The sequence below is a fragment of the Hypomesus nipponensis genome, chromosome 24 (genome assembly GCF_054491055.1).
Source record: "Hypomesus nipponensis isolate SF chromosome 24, ASM5449105v1, whole genome shotgun sequence".
In the NCBI taxonomy this organism is placed as follows: Eukaryota; Metazoa; Chordata; class Actinopteri; order Osmeriformes; family Osmeridae; genus Hypomesus; species Hypomesus nipponensis.
Genome location: NC_140384.1, coordinates 5,081,816 through 5,108,861, shown reverse-complemented (window position 1 = coordinate 5,108,861; position 27,046 = coordinate 5,081,816). Strand labels below are relative to the sequence as shown.

Here is a 27,046-nt window from a genome sequence, read left to right as displayed (position 1 = left end):
TGCGGCGCGGCACGAGAGAGAGAGAGAGAGAGAGAGAGAGAGAGAGAGAGAGAGAGAGAGAGAGAGAGAGAGAGTCGGGATCGCTCCGTCTCCACACAGGGCCTCATTAGCAGGAAGAGGCAGCCCGTCTCCTTTGTCTTGTCATTAGCTATTTTGAAAGCAGATGTTGTGGAGCCCCAGTGTGTTTTAGACTGCTGCTACTGAGATAACTGAGGGCATACGGCGAGCGAGAGACTCAGAGGGAGGCTACGGCGAAGCTCCTCTCTCCCTCCGCCGAGGTCTATCTCCACTGCTAGGCTAGCACAGGCCTATTTGGAGTAATGAGCTTTCCACTGAAATATTTAGCAGCCCTCATCCCCAGGTAGCCTTTTTAAAGCCACTTAAGAGCATGTCAAGTTAGAGTCAACATCATTCTAAAGAGGACACAGACATTCCATTCTGAGAAAACATGATAAATTGAAGAGGTACATACTTTTAACGTCAGAGCATGTCAGTGAGTGATCTCATTTGTGCTCTCAATGTGTAGCACTACTACTGTGCCAGACCTAGCACATTTTTTTTCTTGAACAGGAAACGTGCTGTAAATGTCTTTACCTCAAGCAGAAGTATAAACTGATTAAAAGGCACATGCTGGTATATGAGGAATGAGCCTATACAGTAAAGTGAAATGTCACTAGTGTGAGGGCCAATAGTTAAAACAGGACAAATATCAATATTTACTAATGTTCATCGGGTCTAACTATCAACCCTAAATGATATCACTGCTGGTAGCCTACAAAAGGTTGGGTTCCCCCAAATCAGAAAGCAAATTCATGTTAAGAGCTGAGGTAGCCTGTCAATTATCAACTCATATTAGTCTGATTCTCATTCCATGTTGCAAGTAAACATTTTTGAAGTTCTTAAAGTGTAGATTCATGGTATTACTGTACCTTCAATAACAACATACATGTAGATTCTAACATGTCATCATTCTTACAAGGTTATTGCAAGGTTGACTGCCACATACAAGAGAGATGAGGCCCATCAATAAAATGTGGATGGTCATTCTTTTTTTCATACAACTTAATGGGATTTTGCCTCATGTAGAAATCATCTGTTCCTGATTTTATTAATAACTTATAGCCTACCATTAAGCAATGATGTAACACTTCCTAGCATGTTGATGACACTGAGGTAACATACATGCGTAATTAATATACATTTAGGGTGAGATTACCAAACAGGGGTGATTCTAGGATCAGACCTTTAGAGGTGCTCAGCCCCCAATGATAATGTAACATGAATACAGTGCCTTGCAAAAGTGCTAAACCCTTTTGCTAATATAATCTCTAATTTCACTGGATAACAATTAATACATTTATGTATTTTTCTGCAAAATACTGAATGAATGAAACAACTAAGCATGTCCCTTTCTTCTACCAGCATCAAATGTAAAAAAAAAAAAAAAAACTTAAAATAAAATACTTTTTGTTTTTTTAATCAAAGTTTTAGGGGTGCTGAGATGAAATGTAGGGGTGCTTGAGCACCCCTAAAAAGGATTTAAAATCGCCACTGTTACCAAATGATTTTAACTAAACGTTTTGTCTAGGGATTAAATATCATGGTATAGGCTACATACCTGTTTAAGTTGGACAGTCTTTTCAGTCAGTGTTTTTCAAGTCCTTTAGGTAATAAGGATTGTTGTAAACCATCTTTCCCCAAAATATATGTATTTAGACCTAAGGCTCACGCATGATAGCCTATTACATGAAATCACGAAACATACGGATTATCTCATCTATTCCATAGCATAACATAATGCATTACTAAACACGCCTTCAGATTTAGCCTAAACGTTTATGTTTTGTTTACGGCTGCAAGACCTCAAAGAGATTAAAGGGCTGTTTTACAGGTGATACGCAAGGGCTATCAATACAGCGTCTTAAACCTAAAACGCATGTAGTAAAGAGCCTGCAGTGCAACCGGGAAAGTACACACCTCTCAAAAAGAGCGCACGTTTGTTCACAGTCAAAACTCAAACCTGATATCTTGATACAATATAACCAGTGAAATCACGTCCCTGTGCAACAGAAAGCGTCTCTAACAACCACCCGGAAACAACCTCTACATTACTTCCGCATACTGGAAAAGTCCAATATCCGAAGATAAAGGGGAAACATATTCATATTTGTCAGAACTCCAACGTTTACTTGTATTTGTGTTCATTATAAGGTTGAAAAATCGTTCAAATATGTAAAAAATACAATTATTATACGTTAATTTAAACAGTAAAGGGATTCATTGCTAGGTATTTGAGATGGGATTTCCACGTTTCACCCCTGGAAGGCTACACAACAATATGTTCCTGTCAACGTGGGTGGAAATATGTTCTGTTTCGAATTGCTTTTACAATAAGCAATATACTTCATTATACATACAATGAAATTATTATACACATGCGATTTGATTCCATCCGTGTAGAAAATAAATAGCGACGGATGCTTGTTAAAAACTTGGTATCGACTGGCAGGTCTGATCGAAGGTTTCAGAAATTTGGCGCTATTATTGTTGCCGGACATCAGATCAGCTGACACAGATGCAAAAGAGGTAGCTAACGACAAAGCAAGCATTTGACACCCTTTCTTAGTCTCAAATGTGTGTCAATAGCAATGTATGTCGTGAAAACATGAATGATTTAGAATCGCACGCATATTTTAAGTCATTCTGATCAGTTAGTAGTTAGTTTGATTGGCTAGCTACAGTTGGCTGTAAAAGGCTACGTCGACCAGAATGGTAGACAAAAAGCATGTTTTCCAAATGTCTGGAATGGATATACCCCAAAAGAAAGGCAAGCTAATCATTGGAATCCAGAAACTGGGTGGAAAGTACATTGGTGGATATGTAAGTAGCGTTGACAACTAGTAGGCATGCCCCATGGCTTTCTGTCTCTGTGTGTGCTCGTTTTACATGGATAAGTACACAAACTAGTTCCTACATTCCAGCCTAGTATGACACATTGTCCCTACACATCAAGCATTACACAACCACATTCATTAATCGCGAGTACCTTTGTCCCAGGTGTACTGCATTATCCATCTCCCTTCTTGGTAGATGATAAAGACTGTCATTGAGAATGCTGGGTCACACCTGTCAAACAGTTCATTCAGTGAAAGATGAACAGTGGGTGATTAGCCCTGAAGAATGACCCTAATTGGTTTTCCAATGCTGAGATGTATTTTTGACACTGTAATTTTATCTTTGCCCTCAATTGCCTCTTATTATAGTTACAGTACTGTAGTCTCCATGCTGTCCCTGGGGTACATGATGGGAAGTTAACCCTTACCCTCCTATAACATGGCATAGAAAAGCAAAACCGCTCAGTTCGCCTAGGTTTTATCAAGCTTCGCGTTATCACTGTGCTCAACCCCTAGGCAAAACGCTTGGGGTTTGGCTGACGTTATTCACCGAGGAGCCCGACTTTCCCTAGTGATAACAGCCCTCAAACTTGTGTTCTTGGTTTGTGTATGTATTGTCCATCGTTTTAGTGGGCTTATTTGTCTTCTAGGTTTATAAACAAGGCATCACCACCCATCTAATAGTCACTCACGCACTGGCCAGTGAGAAGTTCCTGGCAGCTTGTGCAGAAGGTGAGTGACAATAATGATGTTGAGAATTCTGTTTCCAAAGAATATGGTTTATTTCTTCTGTTCCGGAACTTTCTCTGTTCTTTTTTTCCCAGGCATCTGGATAGTGACCCCTGAGTATGTGTCTGAGAGTGTGAAGAAGGGGTCATGGCTGCCAGAGGAGCCCTATGAGCTGGACGTTGTCTCCTGGACCCCCGGGGCCTCAAACCCGGTCCGAATGTGGCGGGAGAAGGTGGCCAGTGGGACCTCAGCTGGGGCATTTGATGGGTGGAGTGTCCTCCTCATGATTGATGAACCAGATCGCAGAGGCAAGTTTAAGAGGTGAGGAAGTCCCATGCAATACAACAGTATTGGAAACTGAAATGATCAACAATTATATGAAAAAAATCAAATCAATCAATCTTTGACATAAAATTGAAGACACACATATTTGTTTCCGTCTCGTAGAATCCTGGAATCGGGGAAGGCCTGTGTATACACTCATCCTCCTCTCCCTCACACCATCATCACACACGTGTTGGCCAAGCAAGTTTCAGAACATGCCAAGTTTCACAGTGCACCGTGTTACCCGCTAACCCACATAGCCCAGCATCTGTTTGGGGTAAATGACAACAACATATTCATGTATTCCCTCCCCTCCCATGTGTTTCATTCGTTGAGGGTGTTTGTCAATCACTGTGGATCAGAATGTCCACAGTAAACAACAGATACACACCTGCTTCATTAAATACAATTAAGATAGTTAAATCAGGTGTGTGAACCAAACAAGCTGCTGTAAAAGGGTTTGTGTCTCCCACCCAGGACCCATGTTCAGATATGGGTTCACCCTTGACAGAGGAAGATCCTGCCCTGGAGTCAGAAGGGGACATTGTTGAAGTGTCTTCCGAGCTGGAGATGGCCCTTAAGGACTACATTTTTAAATTGGAGGTGGGGAATTGCTCCTTTTTAAAATCGCTTCGTGTTCAGGTGTGCGAGACATTTTACGAATCCAGTTCAAATCCAATCAAATCTAAATGCATTTCCAGATGCCATTGTTTTAATGGCCACCTTACCTGCATACAGTAAATAACCTTTTTATTTGTTCTCCAGCGAAGGAAAAGACTCGTCTTCCCAGAGTTCCTGAACTACCACCAGCCCACGCCACACACTCAGGTGTCCCATCTGCTCCGAGCATATTAATACACCTGCCACGATGTTACATGATTGTACAAATGAACATGCGATTTGTCAGGAAGATCAGGTCATTCAATTTCCTTTGTGTCAGCCCACTTCGAAAGGAAAGCGACATTCCAAGCAAGGACACTTCATATCCGGGTCACCTGATTAAACCGGTGCTGTCACTTGATTTGTGAGGAATGATTGGCAGACCTATTAAGGGTGGTCTCCTCTGTCCTGTCCACGCTTGCCCAAGTGGATTCTTTTCGAAGATTGCCATTATGAACGGTCATGTCTGCTTTTTTTTTTTTTGACCGTCTTACCTCCATATTCACAAGGCCAATAAGTGACGGTAACCAAGGTGACCTCACGAACCTAGAGAGAACATTACCACTGGTCTCATTACCCTTTTCACTCTTCCTTCCTTCTTCATTCTCTTCTTTTCACCTAACTTTTTGTACCGCTATATATTTTCTCTTTTACTCCTGATATCTCCCCCCACACCCTTGTCTGTCTCTCTCTCTCTCTCTCTCTCTCTCTCTCTCTCTCTCTCTCTCTCTCTCTCTCTCTCTCTCTCTCTCTCTCTCTCTCTCTCTCTCTCTCTCTCTCTCTCTCTCTCTCTCTCTCTCTCTCTCTCTCTCTCTCTCTCTCTCTCTCTCTCTCTCTCTCTCTCTCTCTCTCTCTCTCTCTCTCTCTCTCTCTCTCTCTCTCTCTCTCTCTCTCTCTCTCTCTCTCTCTCTCTCTCTCACTAGAATGTGGCGACGGACTTCAGTAACGTGAGGAGTCTGACAGAGTGCGGGTTCTTCACGCAGGCCTTGGAGGAGATCCAGAGCTCGGTGTTTCCTGGTCGTCTCCCTCCGGCGCTGCTCCTCACCTCTCTGATGCAGCACGCTCTGCAGGTAGAAGACTGCTCTGTCTCTCGCTCTCTCTCTCTCTCACATGATCTCTGAGTTGAGTTCCCCCTGTGGCATCCTGGTCTAACATCTGTTCCGTACAGGGGGAGGCTACACCTTACTTCCTCTGCACCTTCTGGAACGTTCTCCACAAACTCCTGAGGAACAATCCTTCCTGGGGTTCGCCCACCAACACCAAGTACTTCAGCCAGCTGCTGCAGTGTCCCCAGTGTAAGAGGGGGCTCTGGGCCATGGTGGACTCGTCCCTGAGGTACACGCTAGCTGCGTTAGCACGCGAGTTCAGACATGTCCTGCACATACATGTTCTCTATGTCCCCTTAACATGTATTTTCTTCTATTTTTATGTCATATGTCCGACTGTGTGTTGTAATGACCTCTAATATAAGCGACCCCTCCTCCTCTTGTTTTCCTTTCCTTGAGGGGTTGTGTTTCATCAGGTACAGCATGTCCAGTGAGGCCACCTGTCACTCACTTCCCAGCCCCGCCTCCCGTGAGTTACTGGGCTTTCATGGCAACCTGCAGGCGTTTGTGCTGAAGTTGTTCCAGTGTGAACTGTCCTCTGCCAACACAAGGTAACCTGTCTGACAGGGAAGTTTTCTGCCTTGCACATTGTGTTTGACTTTCTTCTGTGAAAATTAAGGTTTTACAAAAGAGAATGCATGTCCAATCACTGGCCAATGCTATACATCGCAGCAAATTTTATAATAATAATAAAGAGATTCATATCACGCTCTTCAACTTTTCTCAGAGAGTCAGGAGGCCAGCGCTCCTCAGTGCTCTACGGAAGCTTCTGGAATGTGTGGGAGCGTTCCACGCTGGGCTCACGGTCGGTCAAGCAGCTAGCCCAGTTTCTGGTCCAAGCGTCCGTGTGGGAGCTGTCCGCCAGCCAGGTAAACCTCCCTTCACAGTCCCCGCACTGCAGCCTCAATGGAGTCACATAGTTCCCCCTTCTTCAACCATGGTCCTCTCTTCCGTCCGCCCCCCCCCCCCCCCCCCCCTTCTCCACTGTTTCGCCCCCAGGAGGGCTCCTCGGAGTGGGACAGGAGGCAGAAGTTGGTGCTGGGCCTCCAGGACATGCTGTCAGCCGTGGTGGAGTACTGGTGCGGGGAGCACGACAAGCTCAACCGCTGCCTGGTGGAGAAGGGCCTGGACGACCTGGCCGAACACATCGCCATCCTCTGCCAGGGTGCGTCACCTGACGCCCGAGCATGCAAACGCATCGCCCTTGATTTGAATAGAGATGGGGAGAAAAAAGTCCTATCGTATTTTCTTGTTTGGGTTCTTTGTGTTTTTTTATGACGATGACAAACAAGGCAGAGTGTTTTCGTGTGGAGTAACATCTCCATTGGTTCGTTTTTTTTCCTTGCCAGACCTGTCACCCGACGTCCTCACGGCGCTCGTACCCAGAATGCCCTCCAGCAGGCTGAAGATGCTCACTGCCGACGCCATCTTCCGGAACGTGTGCTGTAGGCACGGGCTACCCCTGGGGGTGGAACCCCTCTCTCTGAGGAAAGTGGTACGTCCCACCACTGGAATCACTTCCTGGACCTCTGCACAACTCCGTTGTTGAGGTGTCATTCCTGCTTTCTCTCAGCGCTGGACAGCTGAGTCCATCTCTTAATATCACGTCTCCTTTTGTAGCATCCTAATAGGTCCTGATCAGATTGAACCAGCTGACACATTAATACACACACACACACACACACACACTGTAACAAGCCGTCTACTCCTTGTGTGTGTGTGTGTGTGCTGACAGGTGTCTTCCTACCTGCCTGCTCTGAGGAAGTTGTGTAGGAACAGGCCAGGTGGTCCCAGGGCCCCCAGGACAGACAGCAGGGGCCTGCGGTCCGGCTCTGAACCCCCCCCACACAGCTGCAGCAACCAGGGCTCCACACCAGGGTCAGTACAAGCACCATCTGTCTGTCTGAGGGCTGGGCCCACTGTTCCCACTTGAGTCTGTCTGTTCATGTCTTCCCCCATTTCTGTCTGGGAGAAGTCCCCCCCCCCCCCCCCCTTTCCCATGCAGATGCTTAAAACACACACACACACACACACACACATCAGGGCTCGGCTTACAGCAGATGATAAGAGAACAAAGGAAAGGTTAAAGAAAGGTGATGCGAGTTTAACGGTTCGAAAGAATGAAGCACACGGCAGGAAGACGAGGGAGGCAGGGAGGGAGGACGGTATGTGGGGGGGAATAAACATCCGTGGGCATATCCAGGTTTTTCAATATCAATCTGAGAGAGGGAGCTGTCAGGAGAAGTTCAGCGTGAGGTCCGAGTCCCAGAGACGGGTCCGGACAGCAGGCTGGCAGACAGATTGCCCAGACCCCCTTGCCCTCCTCACCCATGCCCACGCCCCACACTGGGCAGCTTCCCGCTGGCCTGCCTGCCTGCCGGCCTGGCTGTGCTCCCATCACTCCTGCGCTGGCTGGGAGATGAGCAGCCTTCACCAGAGAGCAGGTTCATCTGCAGGCTAGCGGCTCTCTCGTACACCTGGCCTCATCATCCCCTTCCAATCTTTTCAGCCCTGAGAACTTAATCAACATACTCACTACAGCTTTTCGAAAAGTTCAATGGAATTCACTTAAATCATTCAATAGAGGACAAGTGTTTTTTTTTGTTGTTTTTTTTCTGTAAGTATTTTTTTTCCTCCCCCATACATTTTTAAACGCCAGTCATGCCAATAAGACGTGGAGATCAAGGTGGGCCTACGGCATGAAAGGTTTTTAGTGAAGAGAGGCCAAGTGAGATGGATGTATGAGGAAGAAACCTTGCAGTGTTCCTTCTCAATTGGTGTTTTTGTGTCAGCATGACTGCTAAGGGGGAGGGGGGGGAGATGTGTATGTGGTCCTCTAAGGACAGCTTTTTTTTCCATGGCGCTGGCCTGGCGAGAAGCGCTAAGTCTAATTGAAGTCTCACTTCCTTCCAGTCGTTTAAAGGTACAATAGGTACAAATGTTTTTTTTCCGGTTAAACTTTCTTAACCGCTATAAACATGTCGTGTGAGTTCATGAGGCCCTCTGAAAGTTGTCTAGCAACAGAGACAGCTCAGCGGAATGTACATTTCACATTTTTTGAGCGGCCCGCCACTTTTCAGAAAGTTATGTTCCGGTAATCCTATTCCAGCCAATCGCCTTCAGCGAGCTGGGCCTGCCCCCTCTGCTTATTTCATGAAACTGCTGTCAATCAAGCTCGAGGAAAATCCTAAGGATTTGTTTCTGTATCCGTCTGTGGAAGTCCAAGGTCGGTCAGTCAGCACAGTCAAATGCCACGAAAACACACAGAACTACAATGAAGGATGTTGAGAAATATAAAGGGGGAACAAACGATTTCAGAAAGAAAGGAACGATTTCCGACTCAAAAGAATATGGTGCTTGGCCCTCAACACGGTCTTATCAGGTTGAAAAGTACCCTTCACATGTACAACAGTACCCTTTCCGTGTGTGTGTGTGTGTGGCGCATACTGCCCCTGGCTGTGGGATGGTGGGAGGCCAGAGTGACAGAATGCTACCCCGCTACGGGGGCCCGCTGGGAGGGAGAGGCAAGCGGGCACACTTGCCAAACACTGCCTGATGCCAACCTATACCGACAGGGGAGGTTTGGGTTAAGTGGGTTGAGCGGAGAAGTGGCATTTTCTCTCTTTCGCGTGCGCGTACACACACACACACACACCTTCACATCTCTTTCACAGAGTTGTCCCTGCTAATAACAAGCTATGTGACAGGACATGTATTCCACACTGCTCAGAGATCATTCCCTGCCTCTGAACAAGCCAATTACCGGGGAACAAGCGTCTCCCCCTGTAGCACGAAGGGGGTGTCCTTCCCACTGTCTAACACACACACACACACACACATCAGACATGCTTGCAGATGCATTCCGTATCCCCACTTCTAGCACTAGTGACAGCACACAGCTATTAGCACGGCCCGTCTTTGAAGACACTTCACTCACTTCCACTATTTATTCTCCCTAATCATTTTTTGTTTCTTTGCTCCCCCCCCCCCCCCCCCCCCCCCCCCCCCCCCCCTCCTCAATATTGAATTCTCTGTTTTTGAAAACTGCCCTGGAAAAGGATTGGTGACACTTTGTTTATCTTGTCTATTAAAATATTTGGGGTAAGCCCGCCGAATTGTTGCAATTCAGTTCATGGCATGGGTGGAACAGCGCAGTCTGAAAAAGTGAAGCATGCAGTGGGCTTGGTGCTGTGTTGTTTTATCCTCCTAAATAATAGAAGGGACGTTAGGAGTCATGATGCAGGCTTTTGCACCCTGCCCGCACACCCCAGACTGAGTTTCCTTTCTCCCGACCCAGAATGCCGAGCGGTCCTACTAATGGATCAGGCCTGGGTAAGGAGAACGTCCCTAGAGGTCTGAAGAAAGTCAATGCTGCAGGTGAGGCCCGCACCCCTCTCTCTCACTCACACACGCGCACACGGATTTGATTTAATGGACTGATGCACAGCACCAGGTCATCATTTAAGAGAACGCGATAGCCACGTCATCATTTTCAGCTTAATGAAGAGCATAAAATGCATGTATAAAACCACAGAGATTAGCATATGCCAACGCGGTCCTGTAGTCAGCTGTGCGATGGCTGCTGTCGCTGCAGCGTAGCGGGAGACGAGCCCGAGACCCGCTCCTCCTCCTCCCATTCCACCTGCTTCACCACACGGCCTCTTCTCGTTGAAATTCCACGGCCCCTCTCCAACTCCCACCCCCTCTACCTCCCCCCAATTCTAATGCACCTTTTTATATAAAGACCGGATGAGAAATAAATAAATGTAGCCACACACACACCCAAAAAATAATGGGGCCAAAACAACAACAGGGCCAGGTACACACAATGGTCGTCAGATCCCCAGTTTAAGAATATTAAATGCAGCAATTAGGGCTGAGCTGTGAAACTGAGTGACTGCGCGCGGAACTTCCTGCAATTAGAGGCTTGGCACTCGGCGTGAACTCTCCGAGGTGTCAGGGCTCATATCTCCCCCCTCCACCTGATCAGAAAGGCCCCGCTCTGGCGAGGGGGAGAGCAGGCGAGGGGTGGTGGGTGGGTGGGTGGGTGGAGGGAGGGAGGGAGGGGGGAGACTCAAGGCTGTTGGCATGTGTTGTTTTTCCACTACGTGATCCCTATACCGATGCAGTCGGCATTAATTTTTGATGAACCATCGGCATATCCTCTCCTCGCCTTGCCCTCCCATCCTTCCGCTCTGGCACACTCTCAACCTCACACACACAGGCAGATATATATATATATATATATATTATATATACACACACACACACACACACACTTCAGTTGTACTTCCCATGTGCCACTTTCTTTGCAGCTTATCTCCAGCTTCATGGACACTTGTAGCTCTTTCTCCCCAGCAGCTGAGAGGGGCTGAGAGCTTCTGCAGCTTGTCTGTTTTGCTATCTCTCTGCTTTGACAGCTCAACCAAGTCCTCTGTGAAAGGCCCGGCCTGACTCCATCTCAAACACACAGACTCTGGGAGTTATATATAAAAAAGCTGAGCGGCTTTACTAGATGAAACGTGAAGAAGTTTGCATGTAATTGCCGGTAATGTAGGTTTACAGAATTTTGGAATTAGCTTATGGATATAAAACTAAGCTGCAGTGGCTTGTTTTTAGTGTTTATTAAGGTCCAGAATAACCAATACTTGGCAATGCTTTGCTTTCCATCACATTCCTAACAACTAGCATTGTTATTGGATCCCTTTGCCAACAGCTTTTGGGTCCAACTCGCCAGAGACACTTACCAGGAGTGTCGAGACGGGAATGAAGCAGGGGTATAAAGAGCAACACATACATTTAACTTTTCTATTAAAGTGTGAAATGGAGGGATTGTTAGGGGATTTATAGAAAAGGACAAGCGGATTTATCCTTTCGGTGCTTGTAAATGCTGAGCATGCAATTACCCCTATAATGGAGGCGTTGTGTCCAAATTGGAGCCATTAAAGTGATTTAACAGTGCGTGGATTGGCCTTGGCATTTGCGAGGATGTGTACACATGGGGTGCTGTGGAATGGGTGTTTAATCACAGCGTTTTCGAGTCCCTGTAATGGCAGAATATGCCGTGTTGCACACTGACCTGCCACAGAGGAGAACACCTCATTAAGGCTGAGCTTCACTCCCGGTTTGGTACTGTTGTTTTTTAGTTGTATAGTTTTATTTTATATATATATATATATATATATATATATTACACACATCATTTTGATTTGTTCTTATTATTTACTACTTGTTTTTAGAACAAATGAAGAGGAGAGTCTTACTCTGGAAAGTACACAGCAGGAAGGATTTAAAGATATTTTTAGTGTCTTCTGAGAATCCTTAAAAAGCTGTGCTGTCGACCACCTGTTCCAGTGTAGTTGTTTTGTTTTCCAGTCCGGTGACACTAGGTCGAGGATGTTCCCTTTCAGGTCATGGTTCTGCATCTGAACACAAGGGGACCGGATCCTATTTACCAGTCCTACTGAAACTCCTCGCTGCCTGCTTCTTCCAGGGAGCCGAGAGGAGCTGGACGCAGGGATGAGTGGTTCTCCCAAACACGTATAGAGCTTAGGAGAGCCAGGATCCATGTTGGATAGAATTTGCATTATGATCGCAATGTTTTAGGCTTGAAAAACAAATCGTATTTTTTTGTTTTTGTGTATTTTTTTAAGGGATGCGCCTATGGACACAACATGTGACTTAATCTGATCTCTGTTTTAGAAATTGTTTGGGTAGATTTTGGTTTGAAGGTTAAATGAGGCAAATGTTCCTCGATGTTTTCCGAACTACTGCACTGAGAGAACCTGAGCCCTCATTCACCGCCCCTTCAACCTTTCTGTTAGGTGTGAGTGACATTTAATGCATCTGCTGGCGCCTCAAAGACATCTCTTGGAAGAAAGGAACTGTTGGATGCTGAAGAGGACTGGAGCCTTTTTCAATATATTTTCTCTGTGCTTTGAAATGCAACATTTCCTTCTCGGCCGATGCCTCTCTTCCTTCCCTCCCTCCCTTCCCCCTGTCCTGCCCTATCTGGTGGAGTGTAACCAGGGTACAGCGCAACGTCCTGGGGAGACCTAGTAAAGCGTTTATTAGGGGCTTTGCAGCTCTGTATTATACTGGCAAGCACAGAGGCACTCATGCTTGGCCTTTAACTTCCCTCTGAAGTTCAGCCATACATGAAAAGAGGGGGTACTGGCCGTCTAATATATTCCTGATTTAATATTGTATCAAAAAGAGGGCGGGGGGGGAGTGTGTGCGGGGATGGAAAGTGTAAATAAAAGGCTTGAGCCGCTCTCTGTGGCTGTGTTGGTGGTTTGCTGATTAAATATCACGTGGTCGGCCGTGTGATGCCCAGTGGAGCTTTTGAACCCTGGATGTGTGAACAATCCGGTTGGGGGCTTTGTGCCTGGGCTGTCGAGCATAACTTCCTCCTGACGAACAATGCAGGAGAAGGGGATTCCTACAGTTCAACCGGCGCATCATCATTGACTTTTGTGAGGCCCTGGTGTAAGGGGAAAATGCGGTCCGTTTCCCCCCCAAAAAGAGGGATAGTGAGGCGAAAGAGCTCCCCGTCTTTGAGACGTGTTTCGTTTCGTCTTCCTATCTTTCCTCCCCTGGTCTTAAATCGCATTCTCATTGGAGGGTCGCAATTTTTTAGGTCAGTTCTTCTTTTTCTTTTTTTCTTTTTTTTTGGGGGGGGGGGGGGGGGGTGGCGTTGGGGTGGCTGGGGACATTTTTCCGGCTTGCTATTGGTGCGTTCGCTGCAGAGGGGGACAATGGGCAGGACAGGACACACCCTAATTTTGGATTTCTCTTTCTCTCCTTCCCTCTCCTCGTCTTTCCTGTCTGTCCATCTGTCGGGGCGTGTGCGTGTCCTGGCAAAGGGGAGACCCTCCTCCACAGAGCCTGCAAGATGAACCAGGTGAAGACCGTACTTCACATCCTGGCTCTTCCTGAGACAGACGTCAACATCGAAGGTAGGTCTCTCTCCTATCTCCTCTCTCCCACCCAGCTCACCGCGGGGTGTCCGGGGGGGGACGATTACCGTCGGAAGGCGAGCGAAAAAAGAAGGGCGCCGTTTGCGTCATTGCTGCTAACCTTTTCACGGAAATGTGAAAGGGTGTGTCTTGGAGGAACGGGGTGGGTTTGGGGCTCCGCTTTGCAGCCACTTTGCCGAGCGAATACACGCCCTCTGATATTTCCAGCGGGCTGGTTTTGAGCCCTCTCAGGGCAAATATAATCGTCAATGTCGCCTTTTCGTCCCTCCCTCCCATTTGAATCACTTATGCATGTGAATTGAATGCTTGTTCCCCCCCTCCCCCTTCCCCCTCGTTCTTAATTGTAGCTGAATGTCTTCAGTGGAGTGCGGGGCGGGTGAGGTGCGAAGCGACGAGATGTGGAGACGGAGACTGGAGCAGTGGGGTGGATAGTTTTCTGTTGTGACGACAGCCCCGCTCTGGTGCCATGACACACGGACCTGTCCTCCAAAGCTGAGGCCCTCGGTCTTCTTTAAGATCGAGCATTGGTCAGCGGGGGTTTTTTGTCGGGGTCGCGTTTTAGTTACAGAAACGATGCTCGCCGTACGTCGTCACGCTGTTCTACTTCCCCCATTGAGCTGAGGAGTACTTTATTTTCATTGTTTAATTTTTTATCACAAGGCGGTTGTAGCGGGTTAGTTTGGTTGAAGTAAGGTGAGATTGTATAGTTTTGTTATGTTACAGGAGGATAAAATGGCTTATTTTCTTCACATTGGCGTTCCTAACTTGGTGCTTTCCAAGTTAAGCAGAGCGTTTAAGGATGATAGATGTAGCCTGGTCTTGTGCTGCCTTCGGGTCACATGACCAAAAGGTTCATAACGAACCATCGTTGTGTTTACCCAATTTTACCCAATACAAAAGCAAGTAAAAATAATTTTCTTTTAACCTTCCCAATGTGGGGGGTCTGAAACAGTCCAACGGTTAAAAGAAAATGCTTCACTTTGTTTTTGTATGCTGTAAAGTTGTTGCAAACGACGGTGGGTCACAATGCCTGATGGGTCAGAATGACCCGAAGATAACACAAGGTTTAAGAACTATACTTAACCACGGTAATGTGTGTGTGCACGCATGCGTGCGTGCGTGTGTCTGCGTTTCCCCTCAGACCACGCCGGTTGGACCCCCCTACACGAAGCCTGTAACCATGGCAGCACCGCATGCGTGGAGGCCCTGCTGAACCATTTCCCCAGCCCTCACCTCAACAGCCAGGTGGGCGGAGTCAGTCCGCTGCACGACGCGCTGCTCAACGGACACGTGGACATCGCCAAGATGCTCCTGCAGCACGCAGGTCTGCCGCCCCGCGCCCACCCCACACACACACACACACACACACACGCACTTAACACTAGCTCCTCGAAATTTCACTGCCCCATGCTCGACGTCTCAACTCGAAAATAATCTCCCTTCTCGCCCCTCCCCCCTCGTTTCGGTGCTGTCCAGACACATTATCCTTCCGCTTCATAAGACATCTGTTGATGTCTCTTTTGAAGCGATTGGAAGAGTCGGGCTCCGCAGGTTTTACGTGGGAGACCTGTCACATCCAAAATAGTTGCGCGTGTCGGGGATGTTTGCTCGCCACGTGCAATCGCTGCTCGCGGAACTTTGAAGCGAGTGTGACACGTGCCAAGAAAGGAAACTGAAGAGTGGAAGGCTATGGGGGTTGTAGGCGTTGGGGGTGTGTGTGTGTGTGCTAGCCCTAGACAGTATTGAACAAGACTAACCACAGTTGGTGGCTAGCTTGTTGCTCGCCTGCTGCCTCCTTCCCTGTCTGACTAATTATAGTTAATTTGATTCGACGGCGCCATTAACACATGTACATATTCTGTCCTCAAAAAATAAATGAGGTTGGGATTGTTTGGTCCCGGAGAGAGGGCTTTTTAGCGTCGATGGGAGAAAAGGAGAAAATTAAAAGAGGTCAGAGGAGGAGGCTGCCTGTAAAATTGGAAGGGAGAGTGGAAGTTTGCCTGTGTGTGTGTGTGTGTGTATGTGTGTGTGTCTTGCAGACGTCTGGGGCTGTCTGGGTGCTGCCAGGCCCTAGTCTCTGACAAGGGGGAATAGACAGAGATGAGAGCTCTCTGTTCAACACTGCTCACCTCCACTCACTCCCGTCTACCAACTTCCTATTTCTTGGCATCTTGGCTGGCTTTTTTGGACAAGGACTAGTGAGAATGAGGTCAGTCCATTGGTCTGTCCCCCAGTCGGTCAGCCTCTTGGAGTCGGGTCAGGACTCCGATCAGGAAGGATTGTTATTTCTTTATTTTTATCTCCGAATAACTAGACTGTAGTGAGGGGGAAAAAAGAAAGAAAAAAAAGGGTTTGCTGTCACAGCATAGCCTCGACGGTTTTCACGAGAGCCTAAACTCCTCTGGGCTACATGCTTAGCAGACTGCCCCCCCCCCCCCCTCCTACAAACACACACACACACACTATTGGTGTGCCTCAGCAGCTTGACAGGCTGCAGAGTAGAGCTGCCAAGGCTGGGTCCAGTCAGAGAGGGCAACACAGCCAAACAATCAGGTCCTCTCAGCACTGAGCGTGCTCACCCCGCGATAATGACCTCGGTTGGAGGGAGAAGGTGGGGGGGGGATGACGGGAGGGGAGGGAGGATCGCTCGAGGCCCCCACCCTCGACCCTGGGGTGCTGGCAGAGGAAGCGTGCCATCGTGGCTGAGGGCAAGGCTGGGCCTCTGCCTCGCTCTCTCGGTCTCTGCTCAAGGCTGGCCCACATGACCCTGTGTGTGTGTGTGTGTGTGTGTGTGTGTGTGTGTGTGTGTGTGTGTGTGTGTGTGTGTGTGTGTGTGTGTGTGTGTGGCGGAGTACGCGCGCGTGTGAGCATGCCTGTTTTTGTGCAGGTCTATGTGCATGCCAGCTTCAGTATTACTTTCGTGTGTGTGTGTGTGTGTGTGTGTGTGTGTATCCATGGCTGTGTCTCTGTGCCTCAGTCCCCTCCTTGACTGGGAATGTTTAATGTTGCAGCAGGGCCAGGGCTCCCCTGATTGGAATGGAAAATGACCCGGAGCTGTTGGTCCTCCAGGGTGTGTGTGCCTGTGTGTATGTGTGTACGATTGGGTGGAGGAAAGAAAAGAAGCCTTCAAGCTGTCACCGTCCACGCCACCCTGCACCCTAATCTCTGGTGGCAACCCCCCCCTCTATACAGCCCACCCCCACCTTAGTACGCATAACCAGTCCTCTCTGCCCAGCGCGCCAGCACCCTCGACCATAGCCCTCGTTCAGAGACAGCTGCAGCACAATCCCACACCAACACTGGACTCTTCTTCTGTGGTGAGCCACACTACATTACCTACACCCCCCCCCCCCCCTCCGTGTTTGACTATGTTTTCCTTCCTGGCTAAACTAGTTGTGAAGTGTTTCATTGAGGTTGGTGTGTTGCTCCGTCGCCCAAGTGGCTGTTTGTTTGTCTTAGTCTCATTCTTTCAGTCGTATACACACACACACACACACACCAGCCCCTGCTCCACAGTCCCCTGACAGATCTCAATGAGGTGTGTGTGTGTGTGACGCCGGAAGACGTCATTAACTGAGAGTTACAGGAAGAGCAAGGTCTCCCTAGACCGCCTCTCTCACTGGAGTGTGTTCCCTCCCTCCCTCCCATCACGGCGTCTCTTCATCTCTGTCTAGCTGTCTCTCCTCCTCTCTCTTCTCTGCTGCCTGTGTTACCTAAGGGGGACTTAAGGAAGGGGATTTGACAGTTGAGAGAGAGAGAAGGGGAGACCACTACCACCCCATTCCATCCATCAGGCTCTTTCATAATGGCCTTTCTGCACAATATTTTCGTGAATACAGCAGGTGCTACCTTATTTAATATTGTATATTATACTGTATATAGAAATAGGCGTTGTTACACCGTTGAACTCTGCTTTGGAGAGGACGCGCGGCTAGGGCCTTCACTAAGGCTGACCCTCAAAATTACTGTTGCCCAAGGAGGCCGTTGTGTGAGGTACATGGATACAGCTGCATACATTCCCCTCTATGTATTTTACCTGTAGGGCATTGATGTGTTGGAGAGAGAGAGCGCTACGGTAACGAGGACCCACTCGACGCAAATCGATACCGTTCACTATCCAAGGGCAGGGCGCGTTGCCCAGTTTCACCGAGATCCACTCATCGCCGCGCGGCTCGTACACTCCGTGGGTCTTTGTCTGGGTTGCGGATGCCTGCTTTCCCTCGGTCGGTTGGCGGCGGCGGCAGGGCGGGGGGGGAGAGAGAGAGAATGACAAATCCCCCCAGCCAGTGGCAGTGCCCCCCTCCGGGCACTAATCCGCCTGTAATCTCCTGTCGGCCCAGTGTCCAGGCTACAGAACGCTTGACCAGGCCTCCACACCTCCTAGCTCCCCCCCGCCCCCCCATAAAAACATCACCCTCCTCATATTATCAGATATCTACTGTCTATATGAATGAAGATGGGGGAAGAAAGGAAGAAAAAAAACACCTGTCTTTTCACATGGATATTTTGACGCACGCCAAGGACATGGATGATCTCCATGTTGCTTATCCCTGACCCTGCGTCTATCCGTGTCGTCGGGGCAGTTTGAGAGGAAGGAAGGCGACGAGGAGAGGAAGAGCCCTTTTGTGTGGCGGACAGATAGGAGTAACAATACACTCAGCTCACGATATGATACGTATCACGATACTGGGTGTACGATACAATACGTATCACAATATGTTCAACTCAATTTGAAATGAAACTGAAATTCAATGAACAGATTCATTTCCAAAACATGTCTAGAATTGTCTTTGTTGTACATACAATTTAGTGAACTCAGTTCAAGCGATTTCTGTTAATGCAATGAATGCATGCATGACGCAGGTGCAGAGTAGGTCGCTCGCTGGTATAGCTCAACAAATAGGACGGACGTCATATTGCAATAACTCTTCGATACATATTGTAAAATGTTTGTATTGCGATATATTGTTCCACAATATGTTGTTCCACCCCTAGTGGCGGAAGGAAGGGAGAAACGGAGGGTGCTTTGGAAGGGAGGTCTGGAATCGAGGAAAGGCAGATTGGAAGAGAGGTAGCTGTGTGGCGTGTGCAGAATGCTGTGGAGACTCACTCTTAGTTTTGCTTGTGTTGTTACCGTGCAGCAGTGTTGTGGTGTTGTCTTGGCCAGTGTTTAGGGTTTTTTTGTGTGTGTTGTTTTTTCTTTTTCCCCCACCTCTCCTGGTAGTGAGCTCCCTCTGGATGTGCGATGCTGTGCCTCTGGCTGCAGTTCACACACTGTCAGGCAGAGTGGGGGAGCGAGAGAGAGAGAGAGAGAGAGAGAGAGAGAGAGAGAGAGAGAGAGAGAGAGAGTGGGGGAGCGAGAGAGAGAGAGAGAGAGAGAGAGAGAGAGAGAGAGAGAGAGAGAGAGAGAGAGAGAGAGAGAGAGAGAGAGAGAGAGAGAGAGAGAGAGAGAGAGAGAGAGAGAGAGAGAGAGAGAGAGAGAGAGAGAGAGAGAGAGAGAGAGAGAGAGAGAGAGAGAGAGAGAGAGAGAGAGAGAGAGAGAGAGATGCCCTCCTCTCCCTCGTTCGGCTTCTCCCCTCCTCCACTCTGGCTTTTGTATTTCTGGTCTAAGCCTGCCCTCTAAAGGCCATAGGGCTGTGCGCTATGCACTGTGTGTGTGTGTGTGTCAGGCTGCTGTAGCATTCGTGCGGCATATGAATTCCCCCGCTCTACCCCTTCAGAGTGTGTCTGAGCCTGGCTGTACACACACACACACACACACACACACACACACACACACACACACGGCAGCGTCATTACCCCTGCTCACATGTAATCCCCCAGGTGTTTTATTCATCTCCAGTGCAGCATATCTGACACCTTGCGCCAACACCTGAACTGACATCAGTCACTCCAGCCAATATCATACCATGGCCACTCGCAAAACACAACTGGGTGTGGGAAGTGTTTATGTAAAGGGAATGAGAGCGAATGGAGATGTTTGTCTCTAACCAGTGGGTACTGGACCCATTGTTTGTATTGTAAATGACAAGGCAACAGCTGAATACCTCATCCATGTTGAGACTGAAACAGACAGACAGGTAGGCAAGCCATTGAAAATGTTGTCCTTCTCTCTAGTGCAAAAATAAATAAAAAAATCATCATCCAATCATGAAGGCCCCAAGTATCTCTACACAGCACATGTACAGCCCAAGGTTGGACACCTCAATGGCAGCCTCAGACAATGTCAGTTAGGGAACAAAACCTCCATGTGTGGAAGCCTCACTTCAAGGTTCTTTTTAGGAGGGGAGAGATTTAAAAAAAGTGCTATTGTGTCTGAACGGCGTTGAAACTTTGCTCTGGCTACATGTCCCTTGTCAGAGTCTCTCAAGGTGGGGGGGGGGGGTAGTTGGGGTCACTTATAACAAATGCCCCACCTCAATGGGCCTGAAGGCAAGGCTAAATCAGTACAGCATGAGAGTGGTTGATCATCAACGACTTTTCCACCCCTCACTTTTGTCTCTCTCCCTCCCCCTCACTTTCACATTCAGCCTCTCCAGAGCAACTTTGATCTGTTCAGTGCCCTTACGTCCTTGACCGCTGCCCTGGCACTGACCCCTCCATTGCACGTCTTCCCGCTAATGTAAAAGTTTATGTAGATTAACGCCACAATTTATGCAGATGGAGCCCCTGCCACTCCAGCTCGACGCGCTGAAAGGTAGGCAGAGGGTGACCTCTCCGAGGGCGCTTTCACACGAGTACCAAAGTGGCAGAGTATGACACACGAGTGTGTGTGTGTGTGTGTGTGTGTGTGTGTGTGGAAAAAAAAGAATGACTCAAAAGCCTTTCACAAGTTCATATTCTCGAGTGCTGAGGGCATTTCTCCCGACACGATGTTTAGGTTGGGCGTTGCTTTGGTGACACGACCACGAGCGAGGTGTAGCTGACCGCCTAAACAACTCTCCCGCCTCAAACACAGGCAGCCGACACACAAGTCAGCTGGAGGGGGCTGGTTCACAAGTGGCAGGGACATTTGCGGGGTTGAGCAGTCAAGTGCCCTTCAGTGCTGTTTGCCACAGAAATAGGCCGTCTGAGAACAAACAGAGGGCTTGCACTCGACCCAGCCCGCACTGTGAGCGTGCGTGGGCCCGACTGCCACTGTTAGCGGCTTCTCTTCCCCGCCAGAGCAGGCTAGCAGACAGAACATGTTTATCAAAAGTGGTCTGGCTTCTTGCAATGCCATGCGTAAACGAAACGAGTCAGAGAGACCGCGATGTGAGGTTGGGCTGTGCTATTCTGTGTTGTACTGTGAGGCTGTGGTGCTATATGCTGTTCTGTCATACTATGCGCAGGACTGTAAGAGCTGTTACTATTGGGACAGGTGCTGGTGTTTTGGTCCGCAAGTAGGTCATGGTCATTTATTTTCATTTTTTTTTTTTTTTTGTGTAAGAGTGCAGATTGTAAGCTTTCAAATGATGCATCCTAACCTACATTGAAATCTGGGAGAAGAGGATATGCTTAATTCAATGTTGGTAGCCATAAACTAAAATACACTTGAAAATTGTAAGACTTGTTTACACTCCCGACAGGCAGGTATTGGGGTGGGAACAATAGGCTTGCTGATAAACTCCACCCCCAACCATTGACATCGGCGTTCCAACTGTGAAGCGCTAGTTAGTGCGTTTGGTAACTATTTGGTTAAGGAAGGCATACAAACACATGGCTGCCAATTATCTGCATGTTTTGCCCATAACAGCAACAGAAAAAAACATGAACATGCTTTGCATGCTAGCTGGATGATCACACAGTCCCTAAACAGACCAGAAAGATAAAACTTACCCGGATTTCACGGCAGACTACGGTGTTGGGGAATCTTGTACATTGTTTCATTTCCATCATGCGCGTGCATGCTCCAAGGTAAACAAATCAATTATGTTTCAATTTTCGGTTGTCTTATCAACAGCAATACTGGCTATTAATACCTTTAGTGTAATTAGCATCCACCATAGTAGCAACATTACAGTAAACAAAAATACCACGCGTTTTTGTTGATCGTTGGCTTGACTGAAGCTAATTGGCAAAAGGCAACATAATCAAATATGCTAATCAAACTCAACCCCCGCCACGCCCCCAACACTCCTCCAGTAAACATTACTTGACAAGTCTACTTATTAGCCTGGAGACTAGCTAATAGGCCAGAAAAATCAACCAGCTTTGAGACATAAGCAGCAAATGGAAAAGTGTATAAAATAACAAATATTGCACTCACAAATACAAAAAAATGACAACGGCATAATACAAAGTGAAGAGTGCTGATGAATTTGTACATCAAGTTCAAGAGACCATAGCAAACATTGAGGCGATCACGAGATGTGGTTGATTTGAGCTGAATGTTGTTGATTGAGAAGCCTGATGACCTGCGGGAGGAACTGTCGCATGGTAATCCTCTCGTCTGGCGCGTTACATAAGTGTGTGTTAAAACAGGGCTCCATCAGGTCACTAGCTCTTAGTAGAGTTTACACAAACACCAAGTGACCCATGAGTCAGTCTGTTAAACATGTCAACTTGACTTAGCACTAAAGTAAGCTAAAACCCTGGCACTGTCGCCCACTGGGTAAACAGATGTTCTGCTCTGTGTGTGTGTGTGTGTGTGCGCGCATGTACCCTATTCATATTGGTTGCGACGTCCTTCCAGTGACCCGTACAATTCCGCCTTATTTGCTAATGTTGCTGCTTAACTTGGCTGCTTGTCAACGCGCTCGTGTGTCATGATATTATCACCGATGTTGCGCTGGCTGGAGGCTGCTAGGCCTAACCCTTGTAGTTCTGTCATCCAGCAACCATCAGCTTTTCAGCATTTACGTGCACTTATATGTAATCAACATTATGATATTTTTTTTTTACTTTCTGTTTCTACATCCTGACGTCACTTAGTAGCCTAAAAGGTTGTCTGTGCCCCCCCCCCCACACACACACAGGCTCCACCCTGCTACAACAGAGAGACGGACACGGGTGCACCGCCCTGGACCTGGTCCCCATGGCAACGCTGAGGGAGGAGCTGCAACGCAGCGCCGAGGCGGGAGATTGCGCCCTGGAGGAGCTGGGGTCGGAGGTCAGGGACCTGCCCTTCCTGGAGGCCTGCACCTGCCTGCTGAGCTGCCTGCTGGGCTGCTACCACCTGGAGAGGGGGGTGCCCATGCTGCTGCCCCCGGCCCAACACCAGGCTCCGTCCCTGGGCTACAGACTTGGCCAGGCCCTGGAAACCTACTCCCTCCAGACGCTGACATCCAGCTGGGCAGACCCTCGGCTGGTTTGCCTGGCAGAGGACGTGGAGACGATTCTGGGGGTGGAGAAGGAGGTGGCAGCGGTGTGCCCGGCGGTGAGGGAGTGCCAGGGGTCACATACCCGCTTCCTCATGGGCCTGCTGGAGGAACTGAAGGCTGAAAGACACAGACTCACACACAGACACACTTCTGAATCCCCTGCTCCGTAACCAGGAGGCGTTTGAATCTTTCCAAAAGAGCTGACGTCTTTATTTTTTTGTTGGACCGTAAGCACTGGGACATTGTCCCGATTCTCACAGTCTTGAAACTGTTCACGTTTACAACACATTCAAATAAATATATTTAAGTATATTTGTTTTCCGCTTTGTACGCTTACAGTAAAAAAAAAGTATATCGTTGCAATCTGGAGTGAGGTTCTCGCAACAGAACCCCCCCCCCCCCATGTCTCCCTCCCCCCCCCCCCATGCTCCCCCCCCTCCCCCCCCCCATGTCTCCCTCCCCCCCCCCCCCATGTCTCCCTCCCCCCCCCCCATGTCTCCCTCCCCCTCTGTCTCGCCCCGTGCATGGCCCAGGTGTTTGTGTTTAACAGCAGCAGGACCATGTAATGCCCTGCTCTGGGGTCTGGGTCAGTGTGGAGTGGAGGCCTCACTAGGCTGTGGGGTCCTGTCGAATCTGCAGGGAGACAAAGGCGGCTCATCTGGGAGCCACGTGAGAGGGAGGGGGGTCCGAATACCTCCCCACCAGCCCAGCTTCACAGGGACGGGCCCCGGGGGGGGCCCACAGTCAAGCCCCACAGACAACAGTGAGAGATGACCTGTTTCCTGTCTGCAGGACTTCAATAGGGAGAGGGGCTTATCGTATGCAATGGGGGAGGTGGTGGTGGGTCTATCAAGGGGAAACCGACACGGGGGGATACGATTGGTCATTCGTGACCCCCGGTGGATGTGTGTGGAAGACGGGAGGGGGTCATGGGTGTGTGGATGTGATGTGGACCTGTGCCGGGGCCTCACGGGTCCTAGAGGGAGGGAGACAGGGGTGCTCTATCACCCTCTGGGTGGGTTAACACACACACACACACACACACACTGGACATGTGGTTGTGCATGCATGGATGATCCCAGTCACCCTTCTTGATGATGTCATGCACAGGACATTGTAATGAAGCCTGATTGGGTTATTAATGAGAGGGGGGAGGGGCATGCTAGACTCAGGGTGTCAGGGTGACTCTGTTCCAACAGTTTGTGGCTCTATGTAAAAAGATGATTTTTTTTACAGCTGCTTACTATTTACAGACTAACAATGTTAGAATGTCAAATCGAAAATAATTACACTTTAATCACCATTACAACTGCAGACGCTTCTTGCGGCGTATTCAACAACAGATGAAAACATTTTCAAGGCGCCTAAACCACTTTCCAAAAAGAAATGGAATGTTTTATGAAAGTAAAAATGTTATTTCAATTTCAACTTTCAAGGATTTCCAAAGCCCTTGGCAACCCTCTTCCCTTCAGCTTTCGAAAATCATTCCAAAACAAAACCTAATTTCAAGGATAATAAAAAATATTTAATATTTTACATGTTTTTTTAAACATACATCAGGTGCATTTATTGGTACAGCCAGATTTACATATGTTCTCATAATGTTCTATCTACATCCACCAGCCCACATTCCCATCCCTGCAACACCATTGGTCGGGACTGGAAACATGGAGATGATGTCACAGGCAACACTGCAGGCAAAAAGGTACCTCTAGAACTGACAGTCAGGCACACACCTATACAATATCATAAATATTAGACCATTTACAGGCATACAGTATAAAATACAACCCTTAATAAATTAAACTAATAATATGTACATCCTTCGAAAAAAATAAATAAGGTAGGTTTAAACCAGTGCAAATGAAAGTGCCTTTTTTCCTTAAGTCAATCCGATACATTCGAGTACAGTTTCCTCTTAAATCCCTATGAATCACTTTGGTTTCTTAAAACATTGCCAATACTGTACAAACGTTGTATGCAAAAACAAACACAAAAAAAGCAGTTGGATGCAGGACCACAGAATATACCCATCACAAACGACTGTAAATAATACAACCAACAGTCTGTACACGTATTACATGTTAAGGTTGTCAAAATCTCACTTCAGGCAGTAATTAAAAATAGATCATGGTCTTGTTTTAGGGGTTGGACATTACGATCTCTTTAACGTCTCTCTCAGTGAAGTGGGGAGGGGGGGGGGGGGGAGACTTCTTACAAACAACTAATCAATGGACCACCAAAAGCCACAGAACCACACATGCTCGGGTAACCGTGGTGATGGGGAACACCAGACACAGTGAGAAGGAGAGAGAGAGAGAGACAGACAGAGAGACAGAGAGCAAGAAAAGATGGCGGGACGTGAAGGAGGGGGAGCCCTTCTCAGACGTACACGCGGCGATCTTTCAACAGATGCTACGGGAGGACTGGAGCCCTCCCCCTCAGACTGGGTCACCACCTCGCTCACTGACTGAGGAGAGAGCCAACGAAGAGAGAGAGAGATGATAGGGAGACTTGAAAAGAAGCGCACACACACACACACACACACACAGTCGCCCTGGCCCTGTCATCTCTGGCCTCAGTATTCTGAGCAGCTATCTGTTAACACAGGGACTGGCTCCTCATCAAGCAGACCCCCTTCTCCCCAAACATACTGCAGCATCTGGCTCCCAGCCCTCACATCCACACACACACACACACACACATTCTACATCACATGACCACACTTTGGGATCTGGACTTGTTTGTTGACATACAACACCGATTCATGCACACATCCCTGCATACACACACACACACACAAAGAGAGATCAGAGTTGAGCTGTGGGCATGGGAGGTGAGGAAGACGGGGAGGGCAGCCAGCGGGGGGGGGGGGGACATCAAAAGTGTGTGTGAGTGTGTGTGGAAACATGCATTCGTGCACGAATGTCGCCGTTTGCTTGTGCACCCCTGTGTGTGTGTGCGTGCGTGCGTGCGCCCGCTGAGGCAACACATGTGGAGAGGAGAGGAGAGGGGGACCAGCCTTTCAAATAAGATTAGGCTTCTGGCTGCCTAAGGCCTGCCTGCTGATTCTGTCGGCACAGGGTGACATCTATATTAGCTCAGTGGCCCCGGCAGCCAGCCACACTGATGCCCTTCTGAGAGAGAAAGAGGGAGAGGAGAGAGATAGAGTAAGGCAAAGGGAGAAGAATATAGGGATAGAGAGGAGGAGAGGAAGGGGAGGGGGGGCTAATACACAGTCTGGGGGTAAAACCACACTTATCTCAGCCCCTGATAGAGATGAGGACTTGATGGCACCGCGCCTGGACAGGAAACAGCCTCTTCTGGGTCTAAGCTCTGCTGCAGGATTGTGCTCATCTGAGAGGAGGGCTGTTCTGTGGTTATGTAAGCCATGTCAGTCATGTGCTGTCATCGTGGCAGGTGCTACTGGGCAGAGAGACCGGGTGACGACAAACGGGGACATGCTGGGAAAAGGGGAACTGCATCGCACCACACAATTACGGGCTGAAGGATGGGAGCAATCCTTCAGTACAGGTTCACTTAGACAGTGTGCTAACAGCAGGAGACAATGCTAATGTATTGCTAATCAGCTGGGGGACAGTGGAGAACAACATTTCGTCAAAGACCCCCTAACCCCTAAAACAAACGAACTAAACGTTATCTGTACACGTAATATACAGTGTTGCTAAAAATAATAAAAAGGACCACCAAAATGTAATGTCCCCCCCGCACACACTTTTGACCTTGTTAGGAGGTTACACTGACACTGTGATTCTGTTTCAGGTCACAGAAGCAAACAAACAACCTCTGACCTCCATGACTTTCTGAATGTGGGGGGGGGGGGGCGACCTGGTATGATTCTATGACGTGGTTGGTGGAGAGGTGGGGCTCTTGGGTGGGTCACCTCCGCATGAGGAGGCCTGCGTCTCCCCCCCCTTGCTCGAGTCAACCCCCGCGTGTCGTTATAAAGGATCAAAAGCGAACACGGTCTCATTTCCCCCCTCAGGTTTCTGATCTGTTGACGATGCTAATTAACCTTGAGGAGACTGTCA

The 27,046-nt window shown here is 48.4% G+C and overlaps 2 protein-coding genes across 5 annotated transcripts in view; one reads left to right on the top strand and one right to left on the bottom strand.

Moving 5' to 3' along the window:
- Positions 1–2,065, bottom strand: part of kiaa0825 (KIAA0825 ortholog) — a 92,033-nt gene extending 89,968 nt beyond the window's left edge. The window contains exon 1 of the mRNA XM_084690463.1: positions 1,978–2,065. The gene's annotated coding sequence lies outside the window, so the exon portion shown is untranslated. The remainder of the gene's footprint in view (positions 1–1,977) is intronic.
- Positions 2,066–2,346: 281 nt separating this feature from the next.
- On the top strand, positions 2,347–23,306 carry slf1 (SMC5/6 complex localization factor 1). Of its 4 annotated transcripts, none has more exons than XM_084690666.1 (18): positions 2,347–2,880; positions 3,545–3,626; positions 3,719–3,944; positions 4,071–4,224; positions 4,425–4,550; positions 4,713–4,775; positions 5,531–5,677; positions 5,776–5,942; positions 6,130–6,264; positions 6,441–6,582; positions 6,713–6,878; positions 7,063–7,208; positions 7,449–7,591; positions 10,011–10,090; positions 13,579–13,671; positions 14,834–15,016; positions 18,688–18,763; positions 22,650–23,306. In XM_084690666.1, the coding sequence occupies exons 1-18, from the start codon at positions 2,770–2,772 to the stop codon at positions 23,113–23,115; spliced, it is 2,706 nt and encodes a 901-aa protein (XP_084546792.1). In that variant the 5' UTR covers positions 2,347–2,769; the 3' UTR covers positions 23,116–23,306. The 4 variants fall into 4 exon arrangements, with proteins under 4 accessions (XP_084546792.1, XP_084546790.1, XP_084546793.1 ...); XM_084690664.1 differs by having other exon boundaries at positions 4,425–4,589; XM_084690667.1 differs by lacking the exon at positions 18,688–18,763.
- The last annotated feature ends 3,740 nt before the right edge of the window (positions 23,307–27,046 follow it).

Excerpts from the sequence above, each read along its gene's own strand:
- slf1 (XM_084690664.1), top strand. The coding sequence starts at position 2,770 with ATGGTAGACAAAAAGCATGTTTTCCAAATGTCTGGAATGGATATACCC. Across the intron at positions 3,627-3,718 it reads CCTGGCAGCTTGTGCAGAAG|GCATCTGGATAGTGACCCCT; the intron begins GTGAGTGACAAT and ends TTTTTTTCCCAG. Across the intron at positions 18,764-22,649 it reads AAAGGCAGATTGGAAGAGAG|GCTCCACCCTGCTACAACAG; the intron begins GTAGCTGTGTGG and ends ACACACACACAG.